The sequence below is a fragment of the Grampus griseus genome (assembly GCF_964374135.1).
Source record: "Grampus griseus genome assembly, chromosome: 6".
Taxonomy (NCBI): domain Eukaryota; kingdom Metazoa; phylum Chordata; class Mammalia; order Artiodactyla; family Delphinidae; genus Grampus; species Grampus griseus.
Genome location: NC_139000.1, coordinates 99,190,928 through 99,205,084, shown reverse-complemented (window position 1 = coordinate 99,205,084; position 14,157 = coordinate 99,190,928). Strand labels below are relative to the sequence as shown.

The following is a 14,157-nucleotide window of genomic DNA, read 5'->3' as shown; positions in this document are numbered from 1 at the left end:
CCACTCAATGAAAATATAAAAAGAAGAAAACTCTCATTAAGCTCCCTTCCCAGACAATTTTTTTTAATGAATAAGGCTTAAATGCACTGGTGGTGGTGGTAATGTTTTTAGTCATCACGTCAATAGCTCCTGGCAACAACTGGAGTGTTCTATTTCACTCAGCTTGTACACGTATCCACCTGGCCTGGGTCAGCTGCATTTTCATTTAATTGATGAACTTGATTCTCTTTCCTTTTACTTTCTGCATTGGTCAGAATTGACTACTTAAACCATCAAGCTTCATGCTAAATTGGCAATTCTACTAATTTCTTCAAATCTAGGTTTCCATGTTACAGGGCTTGTGAGACTTGGTATATTTCCTTATGACACTCCCTAAGCACTTCATAAACCTTAATTAATGACTAACTCTTCTGAGAAATAATTACGAATGCTTTTAATTTAACAAAAGCACAGGGAATCCTAGTTTCCACTGTTGTACAAAAGTAACCTGGCTTCAGTTTCTATGTGTATGAAGCCATTAAATATTAAACTTCTGTGTTAAATGCAGAGAACTGCAGAATATTTTTAAAACTGCAATAAAATAGCAAAAGGTATTTTATAGTGTATAATCTCTAATTTTATATGAAAAAGCACTACATAAATGTTTTTATTAGTAATACATATTGTATGGACATTGTATACTATATTTTACTCATATCTTCCTATGAGTGCATTTAATTTTGATTAAATTACCTCAGAATGGACTCGTCCCACCACAGTTGAGGTCTAAAAAAAATTAGCGGCTCCATATTAAAAAAATATTTTTTTTTGCAATTGGAAAAACATGGCCTAAAGCAACATTCTACCAATCATAGCCTGATATCAAATTTCTAATCTCTTTAGACTTTTTTTGTTTTGTTTTGGCTTTGCCGTGTGGCTTATGGGATCTCAGTTCCCTGACCAGAGATTGAACCCGGGCCCTCAGCAGTGAAAGCGTGGAGTCCTAACCACTGGGCGGCCAGGGAATTCCCCCCTTTAGACTCTTGTAAGTAAAAAATGCGAATGAAAGTTTTGCTGACTGGTAAATATATATTTACAGGTTGATATTCAGGCCATTTGGGGGGTAATATGCAAACCTCTTAACAGTGTGTTATCCCTTGGTCTTCCTGGGAGAACACAATACTGTAACTGTGACAAGGATTGGGGAGCCCCAAAGCTGCCATCACCCCCTATTACTTTTGTTTAAATCCTTACGAAGTAGGAGAGAAAATGGTGGCAGTCATTACTGGCTACATAATACAGTACAGTCTAAGAGAATAGAATTTAATACCTCTCTCATACCTGGGCTCCAGCATTCCACAGGTAAGATGCCATAGGTAAACGTCACAGGCATTCATCAAGTTGCTTGGGCCACAAATTTAGAGTTGGGGGCCAGGCAGAGAGGAAGGCTCAATCCCTCACACACCATATCCTGTAAACCTACTCCCCCTACAGTCCATTCTTCCATACAACAGATCTTTCTCAACTTAAGTCTGATTTTTATCATTCCTCTGCTTAAAACCCGCAAGTGTCTCCTTTTTTCCTGAAAGTGGTCTACTTCTTAGTAGACTTCTGTCTACTTCTTTGAACTCAGTTCAAACCTCTTCCCTTACATCCACTACAATTCAGACATAGTGGCCTTGTTTATGCTGTATATACTGCAATTTATACAAATAACCTCAAACAGACCAAGCTCATTTCTGTCCCACAGCTCTTGCATTTGCTGTACCACAGGGTTTCAAATCATTCCCTCCCCATCCAGGTCCCAACTATAAATGAAATAAAGGTTTTGAGTATATTTTTAAGTGCTTTGGGGTATGTGTGAGAAGTGTGTAGGAAAGCATATATTTTTCAGTTTCTCAAAGGAATCCAGACAATAAAATGTTAATGACCACTGGTATAGAGTTTTAATTTATAAAGCACTTTCTTATACATTTACTTCTCATTACGTTTATGCAGGTAGATAGTAGAGAAATGATCATTTCTACCTCGTAGATAGACATTGAGGTGGGAAGAGGTTAAACATATCAGAGTTCACACAGCCAGTCAGCGATGGAATTGACACAAATCCATTCTTTTGGACTCAAAATCCTGTGCCCTTTTGGCTGAAGACCAAGACAGAGTCCATTCTTGCTTATCTTCATTTGCTTCAAAAACATCAAAGTTAAACACTTTTCTAAGGGCTTTCTTATTTAAACTAGCTTATAAGCCTGCATTAAAATTTTCAATGAAAAAAATTTTATCATCAGCTAGATCAAGGCAGTTTTCAAGCAAAAATTTAATGTATGAACAAAGGAATGCAAGAGTTTTCTATTAAGCTAAGTAGAGCATAATTGGGGAAATAGCTTTGCAGGAATAAATTTAACACATCTTAAAACCGAATGAAAATAATGTTGAGATCTCTAATGTTTAGCTTTTACCTACCCTTCTAGTTAGCATACACAACTGAACCATCTATCCTGAAAAATCAATTTAATCTAATTTTTTTAAAAGTTAGTTTTCCCAGAAAAGAAAAATCTAAATTTAATCTCTTTCTCCTGCTCATGCAGTTTCCAGCAGAAATGGGATAGGGGGGAATCTATAGTATTTGGAGAATTACCACAAAATATTTAAACCATGTGAATTTGGCAGCAAAGATATTTCATCTCAAGGGCCATGCCTGTGTAATGACCTATATGGGAATCTAAAAAAGAATGGATATATGTACAGCTGATTCACTTTGCTGTACAGCAGAAACTAACCCAACATTGTAAATCGACTATACTCCAATTAAAAAAAAGGGGAGGGCATGCCTGTAGGATACAACCAGACACCAGCTTCAAAAGAGCTTGCTTCATTAATCTCGAGAACTTAAAGGGAACACGTCACTTGAAAGAATTTCCTATTCTGGGAGGATACAGTAGATCAAAGAGACTTTTTTCCTTCCTTATGAGCATCTATAATTAAAAACCTAATCTTCTATTTTAAGGAAGAAAAAAATGTGTCCTTTATTGAATTAGTTGTTTTCTTTTCCTTAAAACCCACGAGGTTAACGTCATGTTTTGGAAGGAATTTCCTTTTAACCGGTCTGGGTGTCATTCTTAGATTTTGGTGCATATAAAAATGTTAGCCTAGCAGCGTGTCTGCCTGGCATCTTGGGACCTGCCACCTTCCCTGGACAATGTGAAGCCCAGCACCCAATCCCCACCGCCTGCAGAGGCCCAGCTGCACACACAGCAAGGGCAGCAGAAGGAAGGACAGCCTGGAAGGGAGAAGCATGAATCCATCCACTTACAGGGTGTGTCCACAGCTAGGTGCAGGCAGCGATAACCATGGTACCAGGATTTCTCCAATGAGGACCAGTTCAAGTTCCACTATGGGGTTCGAGGGCCTCCCCTGGGCAGCTGCAGTGCCCACAGGTGTGGCAGTGGACACCAATGGAGACATTTTCAAGGCAGACTATGACAACCATTGGGTCAGCATCTTTTCTTCTGAGGGCAAGTTCAAGACCAAGATTGGAGCTGGTTGCCTCACAGGCCCCAAGGGAGTAGCCATAGAAGTGAATGGACATATCATTGTGTTTGAGAAGTTGCTGCATCTTTAACTTCTGGCCCAGTGGCAAGCTGGTTGGCCATTTGGGGGGCCATGAGGCCACTGACCAACACTTTGCAGGGCCCCATCTTGTGAACAAGAATGAGATTGTAGCAATAGATTTCCATAACCATTCCATGAAGGTGGACGGGGCTGGCAGAGTTCCTCTTCAGGTCTGGCTCCCACAGGAGGGCAACGGGCAGTTCAACGCCCCCACAGGAGTAGCTGTGGATTCCAGCAGCAGCATCCTTGTGGCTGACCAGGGCAGCGTGGCACCCAGGCGTTGCATGGCTCTGGGCCCCTCCTGTCCTCATATCAAGTCTGCAGAGCCATCGTAGCACCCATGGAGCCTGGCACTGACCTCCGATGACCTCGTCGTGGTGGCGGCCTATGCTGGTGTCAACGAAAATAATCAATTAACAATCTATAATAGGAATAGAAGAGTTCTTTTGAGCCAAACCGAGGACTACAGCTTCAAGAAAGCATCTCAGATAACTCTGAGGAACTGCTCCAGAGAAGCATGGTTTTCAGCAGTTTTATATGTTGTCAGAACAAAGAACATTAAACAAGTCAGGGATACATTCCTTCAAGGTTAAAAAAAAGATCAGCACTACACAGCGAGTCAGTGTGACCTTGGCATCAGGGAAAGGAGTCTTATCATTGAAAGAGTATCAGCATTGGCATCCCGGGAAGGGAGACATCTAATCTTTACTTTTAACATGGACGTTCTTTACTTTAGGCCAATGTACCCTTTTCTTAATAATTGAAGCAGATGAGGCCTATGCTACACCTGTAGCTGCATGGAGGCCCGGCCTAGCTCACGCAGGGATGTACCTAGGGGTGACTGGACAAGGGGCTCTGGCCAGAATCTGGCAACCCTGAACGTCGGTTGTCGGCATGGGTGCCCTGGTGCCTTCCTCTTCCCCATCTCCCAACCCCAGGGTTGCTCTTTATTTACTCGTTTCTCACTTTTACTTTTTTTTTTTTTTTTTGCAGTACGCGGGGCCTCTCACTGTTGTGGCCTCTCCCGTTGCGGAGCACAGGCTCCGGATGCGCAGGCTCAGCGGCTATGGCTCACGGGCCTAGCCGCTCCGCGGCATGTGGGATCTTCCCAGACCGGGGCACGAACCCGCGTCCCCTGCATCGGCAGGTGGACTCTCAACCACTGCGCCACCAGGCTGCGCCACCAGGGAAGCCCTCGTTTTTTGCTTTTAACTGGGTGGGCCTAGACTGTGGTCTCAATGATGTCTGCAAAGCTTCCCCCTACCCTTTTTACACACCTCCCCCGTCCCCTCAATCTGCTCCCCACTCCCCCAGCCTGGGGCGGAACAGCCTTGTACTCCAGGGCAAAAGGCCCTCTGATGATCTGTTTGCCACCCTTCACACAAAGACAGCAATACCCCATCTCTCTTACGAAATGAGTTCACACAAAAAGCCAAATGTAGGACGACGTGTATTTTAAGAGCACATTTCACATTTAGAATTACCTCATCAAAAAATTTCTTTCCAGGGGCCTCTGCTAGGAATTTCCTGATGGTTTTCTATTACATATGTGTATTTATGACAACCTGTGGATTATTGCCTAAGTTCATTCTTAGGCAACCTCAATAGAGAAGCAAACCACAGATGGAGAAAAAAAAAAAAGAAATCCAGAGCCTCATGGAAGAAAGAACTACTTCTTGGCTTCTGATTTCCAGAATTAGAACACTTTTAGGTTATTCCTCAATTATAACTGATGCCACTGTTTCGGGATCCCATCCACTGCTAGGGTCAAAGATTGCTGTTATACAGAAAGGGTAGTCTAACTCCCTTCCTTCATTTAAAATAAACCTTGAAGAAACATCTGGCAAGAATTGTGATGTTGAAAAGAAAAATATTTTTTTGGCTGACAGATCTAAACACACTTAGCTGTGAGATGATAAGGACCTATGGATCTTTTCCAACCACTATTTTAAAAAAAATATTTAAATGGACTATAATTCAGTTTATTTCAGAAGGATGAAAAGGATTCACTTCTGCTGGGATTCAAACCTATCATCCTTGAGAAGTCCACATGTATCTCACTAGATCATTAAGAGTACAAATATCTTTAAAATAGATGAGCATTTTGTTTTCCCACAAATCAAAAACCCTGTGTCCACGTTTGGTGTCTTCATTATTTCTCGAAATGGATTTTGCTCAAATCAGATCTCAGCATCACTGAATGGTAAAGAAGAGTGTGCAGAAGCAACTTGATAGGAGAAGGGCATTCACCTTCTACCAAAAATGTCCTGAATGGCTTAGCTGGTTAGCAGTATCACAAAGAGATGGCTGAGATCAAAGTTTTAATCTTCTTAGTGACCTGTTTACTCTGCTTAGCTCTATTCTATACTGGCCACAAATTCACCTCTCAAATTTCTGTTTCTAAATAAAGAAGGACCAGGAAACAAGGCATTAGCAAAACCAGCACCAAAGACAGGAAAACACAACAGGAACTGCTGCCAGTGGAAAAGGAGCCCTTCCATCAACACAGAACTTGCAGGCATTTCATTTCGTCTTTTCATTCATTCTTTCTGTGTGGCAGGTGCTGGTATCACAGAAATAAACCAGGTATATAGCCTCTACCCAGAAGGAACTCAGTTTATAAAGAACAAGAGCGATTACAGTGCAAGTCCAGTAACTGAGGTGTGAACAGGGAGGCACTAATCCCAGCCTCTCCAGAGGTGGCACAAGCCGAACCACAGAGTGACTATCATTTTGAACAGCTGTAGCAGACATTAGTCCAATATAGTAGCTACTTAATGAAATTTAAAATACCAACAGGAGCCACTTAATATATTATTCTTGAGTTTTAAAAAAATGGGAGGACTGAGCAACAGGCATTTGGGAATCTCTAATGTATGTATTAATAAAATGGCATCAATTCTTTTACTCCACTGCTCGTTTTTGTGGTCGAAGATAAACAGATCCCTGGCCCTTTGAATGAATTGGAATAAGAACAGGTTTAGAATTTTATTTTAAGTCTCAGGACAGAACGTTTCCCTGTAAGACATACAGGAGATGTGGTTTAAATGAACCGAGTGTATTCTTCAAGTTTCAAATCATGGATTTATACAAGTGAAAACAGTGTGACAGAAAGCTCTTCTTAGGAAACACCACAGTTCTTCCATCACTGATGAAGTCATGGGCCCCATTAAAAGATAAGTTAATCATTTAAAGTGAGTATGTTATGCTATCTGAGGTTCCTTCTAAAACCCCTCTCCAAATGTAAGCTGGACCAGTAAAATGAAGCTTTATAAGTTAGTAAGACACCACCCCCATCTTGTGTTCAACAGTCTTCATTACACCCACGTTATTGCCAAAGATGACACTTGTGATTCAAGTTACAGAATATAGCTTTATTTATAGAATCTTACAAATAAAAACATTTACAGTCCACATAACTTAAGTTATTTTTTTTCTAATTTATCCTCATAACACCTGAGTTATTTAAAAAAATACTGTGATGGAATTGCAGAACTGTAAAAGGAAGTATGAATAATAAAAATCTAACCTCTCTCTTTTGCAAAAATCAGACAACTTTTCGTTTTTTTTTTTTGTTTTTTTTTTTTGCGGTACGCAGGCTTCTCACTGTTGTGGCCTCTCCCGTTGCCGAGCACAGGCTCCAGACGCGCAGGCTCAGCGGCCATGGCTCACGGGCCCAGCCGCTCCGCGGCACGCGGGATCCTCCCGGTCCGGGGCACGAACCGGCGGCCCCAGCATCGGCAGGCGGACTCCCAACCACTGCACCACCAGGGAAGCCCAACTTTTCGTTTTTTAAGCAGATTTCCAACATATTACCATATTACCATCTCCACATTACCATGTGGAAAAGGACTTACTAAAAACAGGTCTTAGGATACTCGAACAGAGAAGCCTTCTTTTTAAAACCCAGGGTGAAGGACCAATGAAGGAAAGACCTAAGTTGACACTAGACACAAAAAACCTTTGGGCAAGGACAGAAGGCAACCTGCAAGCCAGGGTGAGGGTGAGAAGCAGCAGAACACCTGCTCCTGGGTCACTGCTCCTGCACGTGACACATACTTTCCTTGTTATCCTTAATGGGAGCCGGTCCACGCAGGGAAAGGGAGGGTGAAGATGCTAATGCCAGAGGTGAAAAAGGTCCTCAGAACTCGATGCTCCTCAGACTTCTAATATGTACAAATGCTTAAAACAGCAAATCCAACACTTCAAAAAGAAATGGCCACATTTTCAATTGAGGAAAATCTGTTGCCAATGGCAACACATAATCAGTTGCACGATTTCAGTGTCTCCACCCCTAAGCTCAAACTAGGAGTGGCCTCTGGACCAATTAGTTTGAAGAGAATTTCCCTTTGAGGCAGCTGTCTGTGAAAGGAAAGTTAGCTCTTAATATAGGTGTGCATGAGAAGGGAAGGCACCCTGCTACTTCATATTTTAGTTTTTAATTTGCTCAAGGTTACATTTTTGAGCTCTTCTCCTAAAACTAGAAACCCACTAACTCTTACTTAGGATTCTACTCCAAGAATATTTGTAATGAATGACAGATCTATAGGGGATGCTAAAATTATAAATTTAATACATCCATGTGAATTAGGGGAAGCAAAATCTTCTGAAGTCCTAAGGTTTGAGTTATTTCCTGCTAGCTCCTGAAAGCAGTTTGAGGGAAATCAAACAGAAAAGACAAAGAATTGTTTTAAAACAGTAACAATGACAATAATAATGACAATATAAAAAGTTAGATCCCAACATTCAAGGAATTGGTTCTTTGGTAAAAACTGGACCATAATCCTACCAGGAGTCTGTCCTGATAGTTCACCTAGAATCGTGAGAACTGAGTTTTCCTCCTTCTTCTGCCCATTCTCAAATCTATCAAAGTCAACAGGCAAGATGAGAAAAACTTATAAAGCATCACCAGCGGTTTTCCCACTCATGTTCTTTTCAAGAATAGTCCTGGTTTGACGGATGTTTCCCAAGGGGTGGGGGGAGGCGGGGAGGGGAAAAAAGCCAGAGTAGATGCTGCTTTTAACTACCGTAGAATGGAAAGTTTTCCTGTCAGAACGGAAAAACTAACGGGTGGTGGTGACGGACCAGGACTCGTCAGCCACATGCACAAGTCGGTTTGCGAACACAGCCCCTGGGCTGCGACTGTGGGCACCACTGAGGAAGGCTTCTGGAGAGGTCGGCTCCCCAGAGTGGCTAAAGAATCTCACATTATCAATATGATAATAATAAAGCAATTCACCTAGTGAACCTGGAGATTAGCTCCCCTCGAAGCCAGAGCTCTGACGAGAGGGCTCCACAGGGCCGGCGGCTGGCCTACGGTCTCACACACAAGTCTATCAATCCGTTTTTCTGAAGAGAGTTAGAGCAATTCCTATTCAGTTCAATACAGGATTCACCCTTGCTTGTTTGGGGTGAGGGAGAAAGGGGGAACCCCAGACGGTGCAGCAGAACCCATGGGTCCTCTATTCTGCAAACCCCAGGGATGCCCCCATCCAAGCTCTGGATCTTCCATCTCAGAGTTCTATCACTGTTACTTATGGAATCAGTAAACCCTAAATGTTGCCTGCGCTGATTCCGTTTCTGATTACCCTTGTCAAGAAGACCACAAGCTGCACTCCAATTCTGTAGGTCAGCTTGCCACCTGTCAGCACAACTGTTGACCAGGGAGGTAAATCTGTGCAGTCTGCCCTCTGACACGGGCACCGTCAATGTGCTTAGAATATGCTTCCAGGGAGTCTCCCGGGAGATGGGGGTGGAAATCACAGCAAAGCCAACGGATTTCTCACAGGTCTCTCTTCTCTGCCCTCCAGTCTGCCAGTGTTCATCCAAAAGGAGGGGAGGTTCAGGCAACAGAACCTACCTGCTGGCTCACCTGGACGGCCACGAAACACCAGGTGCAGAACCGGTGCCAAGCATCCCAGAGGGAACAGGTAACCACCCTGACAAGACACACACCCCCATCTCAGGGTGATCCTTGCCTCTCCCTCCCGCCCTTCTCATCTGTTTCCAGCTTTCAGTTCTCTTTGAAAGAATAGGCAACTGAACAGATTTTGAAAGAATAAGAGGGATTCCTGTCTTCTATACCTTTTCTGTAAAAATAGGCGGATTCGCTTAAAAATGGGTCACCTTGAGGCCGAGGAAACACATTTAGATTTGTGGGCCCCAAACTATAGATTCACCTCCTGATATTTCTAGCCAAGTTGTGAGCCCTGGCTATCTTTTTGCATTGTCGGGCAAAGGATTCAAAAGGTCTCAGTGCTGGCTGGAAGAGAAAGAGGCCAGGGCAACCAGAGAAAAAAGTTAAGTCTTGTCTTTTAAGCTGCATTCAGTTCCAGAATCACTCTGAGAAAGAAGAGGAAAGGGGGAGAGGCACTACCTAGAGGCTGGTTACCAGGGCAGCTTATTCCTAGGATACAGCATTTTAAAAACAGCTAACATTTGAATGCAGGGATACAGTCTCCATGTCACAGTTTTTAATAGAACTGCCTCTTCCGAGGTGCTTCCTGGATGAGGAGTCCTCGGGCCAGGGATCAGCGGCCAAGGGCCCGACTGCCAACCCCGCCGGCTCCTGGCAGGGCCCTACCCGATCTGGATCTGTCCCGAATACATAGTGAGGACCAGCATGATGCTGAAACCAGTCAAGAGGCCCACGTTCTGGATGACAAAGGGGATCAAGACACTGCCGTTCCTTTCATCCTCTTGGCAGACCTCATTCATCTCAGGGAACTGGGGAAGAAGAAAAGAACACGAGAGCCGCAGTTCCTTTCTTAACGTTTAAGTGCAGGACAATTCAGTCATATGTATATTACCTAACAATTATTACAACATTTACTATTATTATATTTTTGCATTATAAGGCCACCACAATCATTAGTATAAATATATGATTATAATAGTTATAATTAAGATATATAATATACGATTGGTTTACAAAGAAAATCAACAGCACTAACTTCTAGAACTTAAACGTTAGAGCCTTTCTCCAAGGTGGTTACCACTGCTTTACAGCTATGGAAGTGAAACAAAGTACGACACGTGCATGTAACCCTGGATGTGTTTAGATGCGGACTAAAAATAACCACTCTGCTAAAAATTACTGTGATCTTTAAAAACACATCAAAAGGTCTTTTTGCTATCAGAATGTTGTCGCTTGTTTGGGAAACTCAGCAACCATGTAAGGGGCCAGAGAATGGAACTAAGCATTGCCGTGACTCAAGGCCTCTTGCTGCTGGCCAGCAAGGCAGGTGACAAAAATACCCTAACCCCAGGGAGGGCCACCCACCGGAGGAGAGAATCTAAGATGTTTCCATGGGCTGAGGATGGACCATGGTGGTCAGTGCTCTCATCATCTCATCAAAAATACTACTTTCCGGGACTGCTCTGCTGGCGCAGTGGTTAAGACTCTGTGCTCCCAGTGCAGGGGGCCCAGGTTCGTTCCCTGGTCAGGGAACTAGATCCCACATGTCACAACTAAGGAGCCCGCTTGCTGCAACTTAAGACCCAGCATGACCAAATAAATAAATAAATATTAAACAAAAACAAAAAACTGCTTTCCGAGGATATGGAAAATAATTCATGCAAACCTGCCAAAGAACCGTCATGCCAACAAGGAAGGAAATCAACCTTGTTAGTTATAAAGATGCAACAAATCAGGTATTAAACTAGCAAACGCAAAACTACTTAAACGGTTATACCAAACGTTAGCGGGTACGATGTACACTTTCAGACACCACTAATGATGTAAATTAAAGGAGGGTAAGCTTTTTAGAAAGCAATTTGGCGATACATATTAAAACCTCAAACCACGCATCCCTTCTGAACCAGCAATTCTTGTTCTGGAGAAGGTAAATCCCCTCACCAAATACTACTGATAATGAGAAAAGGATGCTTTTAAAGAGTATGCAACATGAAAAATGTCTAGGATGTAGTAAGTAAAAAAAAAAAAAAAAAGAAACCAGGACATAAAATTGTGTACTCCATGTGATTAGAGTTATTTAAAAACAAACACAATGCATTGAGATGAAAAAGAAACAAACCCAAGTGTTGTTATTTTGGGGGAGAATAATTATGGGTAATTTCCTCTCCCTTCCTTCCCTCCCTTCCCCATTCTTTATCTATAAGTCTCTATTCTGTAATACTTAAAGTAAGGACCCCGGAGTTGAGATACATCATTTTCTTTAAGGACATATGCTAAAGGAACATAGGCCTTTCATCCTTTGAAATCTAATGTCCCCTTAAAAGGCACTGAACAGTACACTTTTATTTACAAATCGTGTGGCATGTGACTTGATTCCTCAATAAAGTTATTATCGGTGGCACAGCGGTTAAGAATCCACCTGCCAATGCAGCGGACACAGGTTCGATCCCTGGTCCGGGAAGATCCACATGCCATGGAGCAACTAAGCCCGTGTGCCACAACCTCTGAGCCTGAGCTCTAGAGCCCACGAGCCACAACTACTGAGCCCCCACACTCTAGGGCCCGCGTGCCTAGAGCCCGTGCTCCACAACAAGAGAAGCCACTGCAACAAGAAGCCCGCGCACGGCAACAAAGAGTAGCCCCCGCTCGCCGCAGCTAGAGAAAGCCCGCGCACAGCAACAAAGACCCAATGCAGCCAAAAATAAATAAATAAATAAATAAATTTTAAAAACAAAAAAACTAACTAATGCCCCTTAGCTGTCCTCCCAATCCAACGAATTTCATAACCCGATCCAGTTTTGCCTACAAGGCATTAAAACTATGGAAGACTTACCATATCAGCCAGAGAAATATACAAGAACATTCCTCCAGCCAGGGCAAAGATCCAGTTGGCAGAGAAGTGGCTGCCAGCTAAGATGCCGAAGGCCAGGCCCACGTAACAGCAGCAGGCAGAGAGGAAGTTGAAGAAGAGAGCCTGCTGGATACTCATGCCGGCATTGAGCAGGATGACAAAGTCTCCTATGGTGGGGACAACAAGAGGGGAGGGTGTGGACAGAAGATTCATACTAGGTCGTGGGACACACAGCTTGATGAGGACATGCTTAAACGCTGGATGGAGTGTGGGTGAAAATCAAGATGGCCCCAGACTGGAGATCACGGTGACAAGACTAGGGCCCCCTTCACCACCACGCCGAGGAGCTGTCTCCATCTGTGAGGCTGGGAGCGTACAACCAGCCTAGAGGCTGAAAACAATGCACAGGATTTTCAAAAGAGAAAACCATCTAGCAATGGTCTCATTTCTCTCTTTTCTTTCTTTTTTTTCTTTTTGCAGTCCGCGGGCCTCTCACTGTTGTGGCCTCTCCCGTTGCGGAGCACAGGCTCCGGACGCGCAGGCTCAGCGGCCATGGCTCACGGGCCCAGCCGCTCCGCGGCATGTGGGATCTTCCCGGACCGGGGCACGAACCCGTGTCCCCTGCATCGGCAGGCGGACTCTCAACCACTGCGCCACCAGGGAAGCCCTCATTTCTCTTTTGATTGATGGTGAAACAGAAGGAGCTTCCTTCCTCAAAACTGTAATGAATGGTATTTTTCGAAAACAAAATTGAGACCGAGAGAAATAGTAATTTGCCCAGTCACAAGCCAATAAATGGCAAAGCCAGGACATGACCTTGAGTGTCTGAGTCTTCAAAAAGTCTAGGCTTTTTACACTCTCCCTCTGATAAAACCAAGGACCTTCCAGCCCCTGGTTCATCTATTTCTTCTACCCACCAGACTTCTAACATACATCTCAGCCTTTGGAAGATTAATAGGATGTAAGAGATAACCTATATTGAGCACTTAGAATAGCGTACGGCACGCAGTAAGTCCTTTTCACTATTTTTTCCTTTTGCTTTTTACGATGAATCAACGAGGTAGGTACCAGTATTAAGCCCAGTGTAGAGGTGAGGAAACAGCCACAGGTTATGGGACTATGGGGAAACAACCATCCCAGTAAAAAATGCCATCATTTCCAATGATCAATTTTCTTTCTTTCTTCCTTCCTTCCTCCCTTCCTCACTCCCTCCCTCCCTCCCTCCCTTCTCTCTCTCTCTCTCTTTCTTTCGCCATGCTGTGCAGCATGCGGGATCTTAGCTCCCTGACCAGGGATCGAACCCGTGCCCCCTGCAGTGGAAGTGTGGAATCTTAACCATTAGAAAGCCAGGGAAGTCCCGTCCAATGATCAATGTTCAATTATTAACTCAGCTGTTGAGAATTAGTGGTTTGATTTCACATAGCATAGAAAATGTGTTCATTAATCATAATGTGTGTTCTGAAGCGGGGGGAGGAGTCGGCACAAGCGGAAGGGGCTGGGGGGCGGGGTGTGAGCACACTTACCTAGCTCGTGTGGGAACTCCTCGCAGAGGATGGCCACCGAGGTGCTGATGCCTTGGAAGACAGACACGGTGAAGGAGGCACCAATAGCCAGGCCATCGATGAAGTTATGGAGGCCGTCGCTCAGGGTGATCATCCAGGCCAGTGTGCCGATGTCAGAGTAGCGGACACCTTTCAGCCAGTAGCAGGCGCTCTGGGAAGCCTGCAGGTCCTGCAAGAAAGCCCCCCTGTCAAAGGGTGGACGACGGACCTTCAAGGTAGGCCCGAGTCATCAAGGC

At 43.8% G+C, this 14,157-nt stretch overlaps 1 protein-coding gene across 2 annotated transcripts in view; it reads right to left on the bottom strand.

Moving 5' to 3' along the window:
• Window positions 1-8,020: 8,020 nt before the first annotated feature.
• Window positions 8,021-14,157, bottom strand: part of SLC39A14 (solute carrier family 39 member 14) — a 45,187-nt gene continuing 39,050 nt past the window's right edge. For both annotated transcript variants that reach the window (XM_082655976.1, XM_082655975.1), the window contains exons 7-9: window positions 13,883-14,090; window positions 12,342-12,526; window positions 8,021-10,317 (exon numbers count right to left, since the gene is read on the bottom strand). In XM_082655976.1, the coding sequence (XP_082512102.1) occupies window positions 10,171-10,317; window positions 12,342-12,526; window positions 13,883-14,090 (540 nt within the window). In that variant the 3' untranslated portion in view covers window positions 8,021-10,170. The remainder of the gene's footprint in view (window positions 10,318-12,341; window positions 12,527-13,882; window positions 14,091-14,157) is intronic.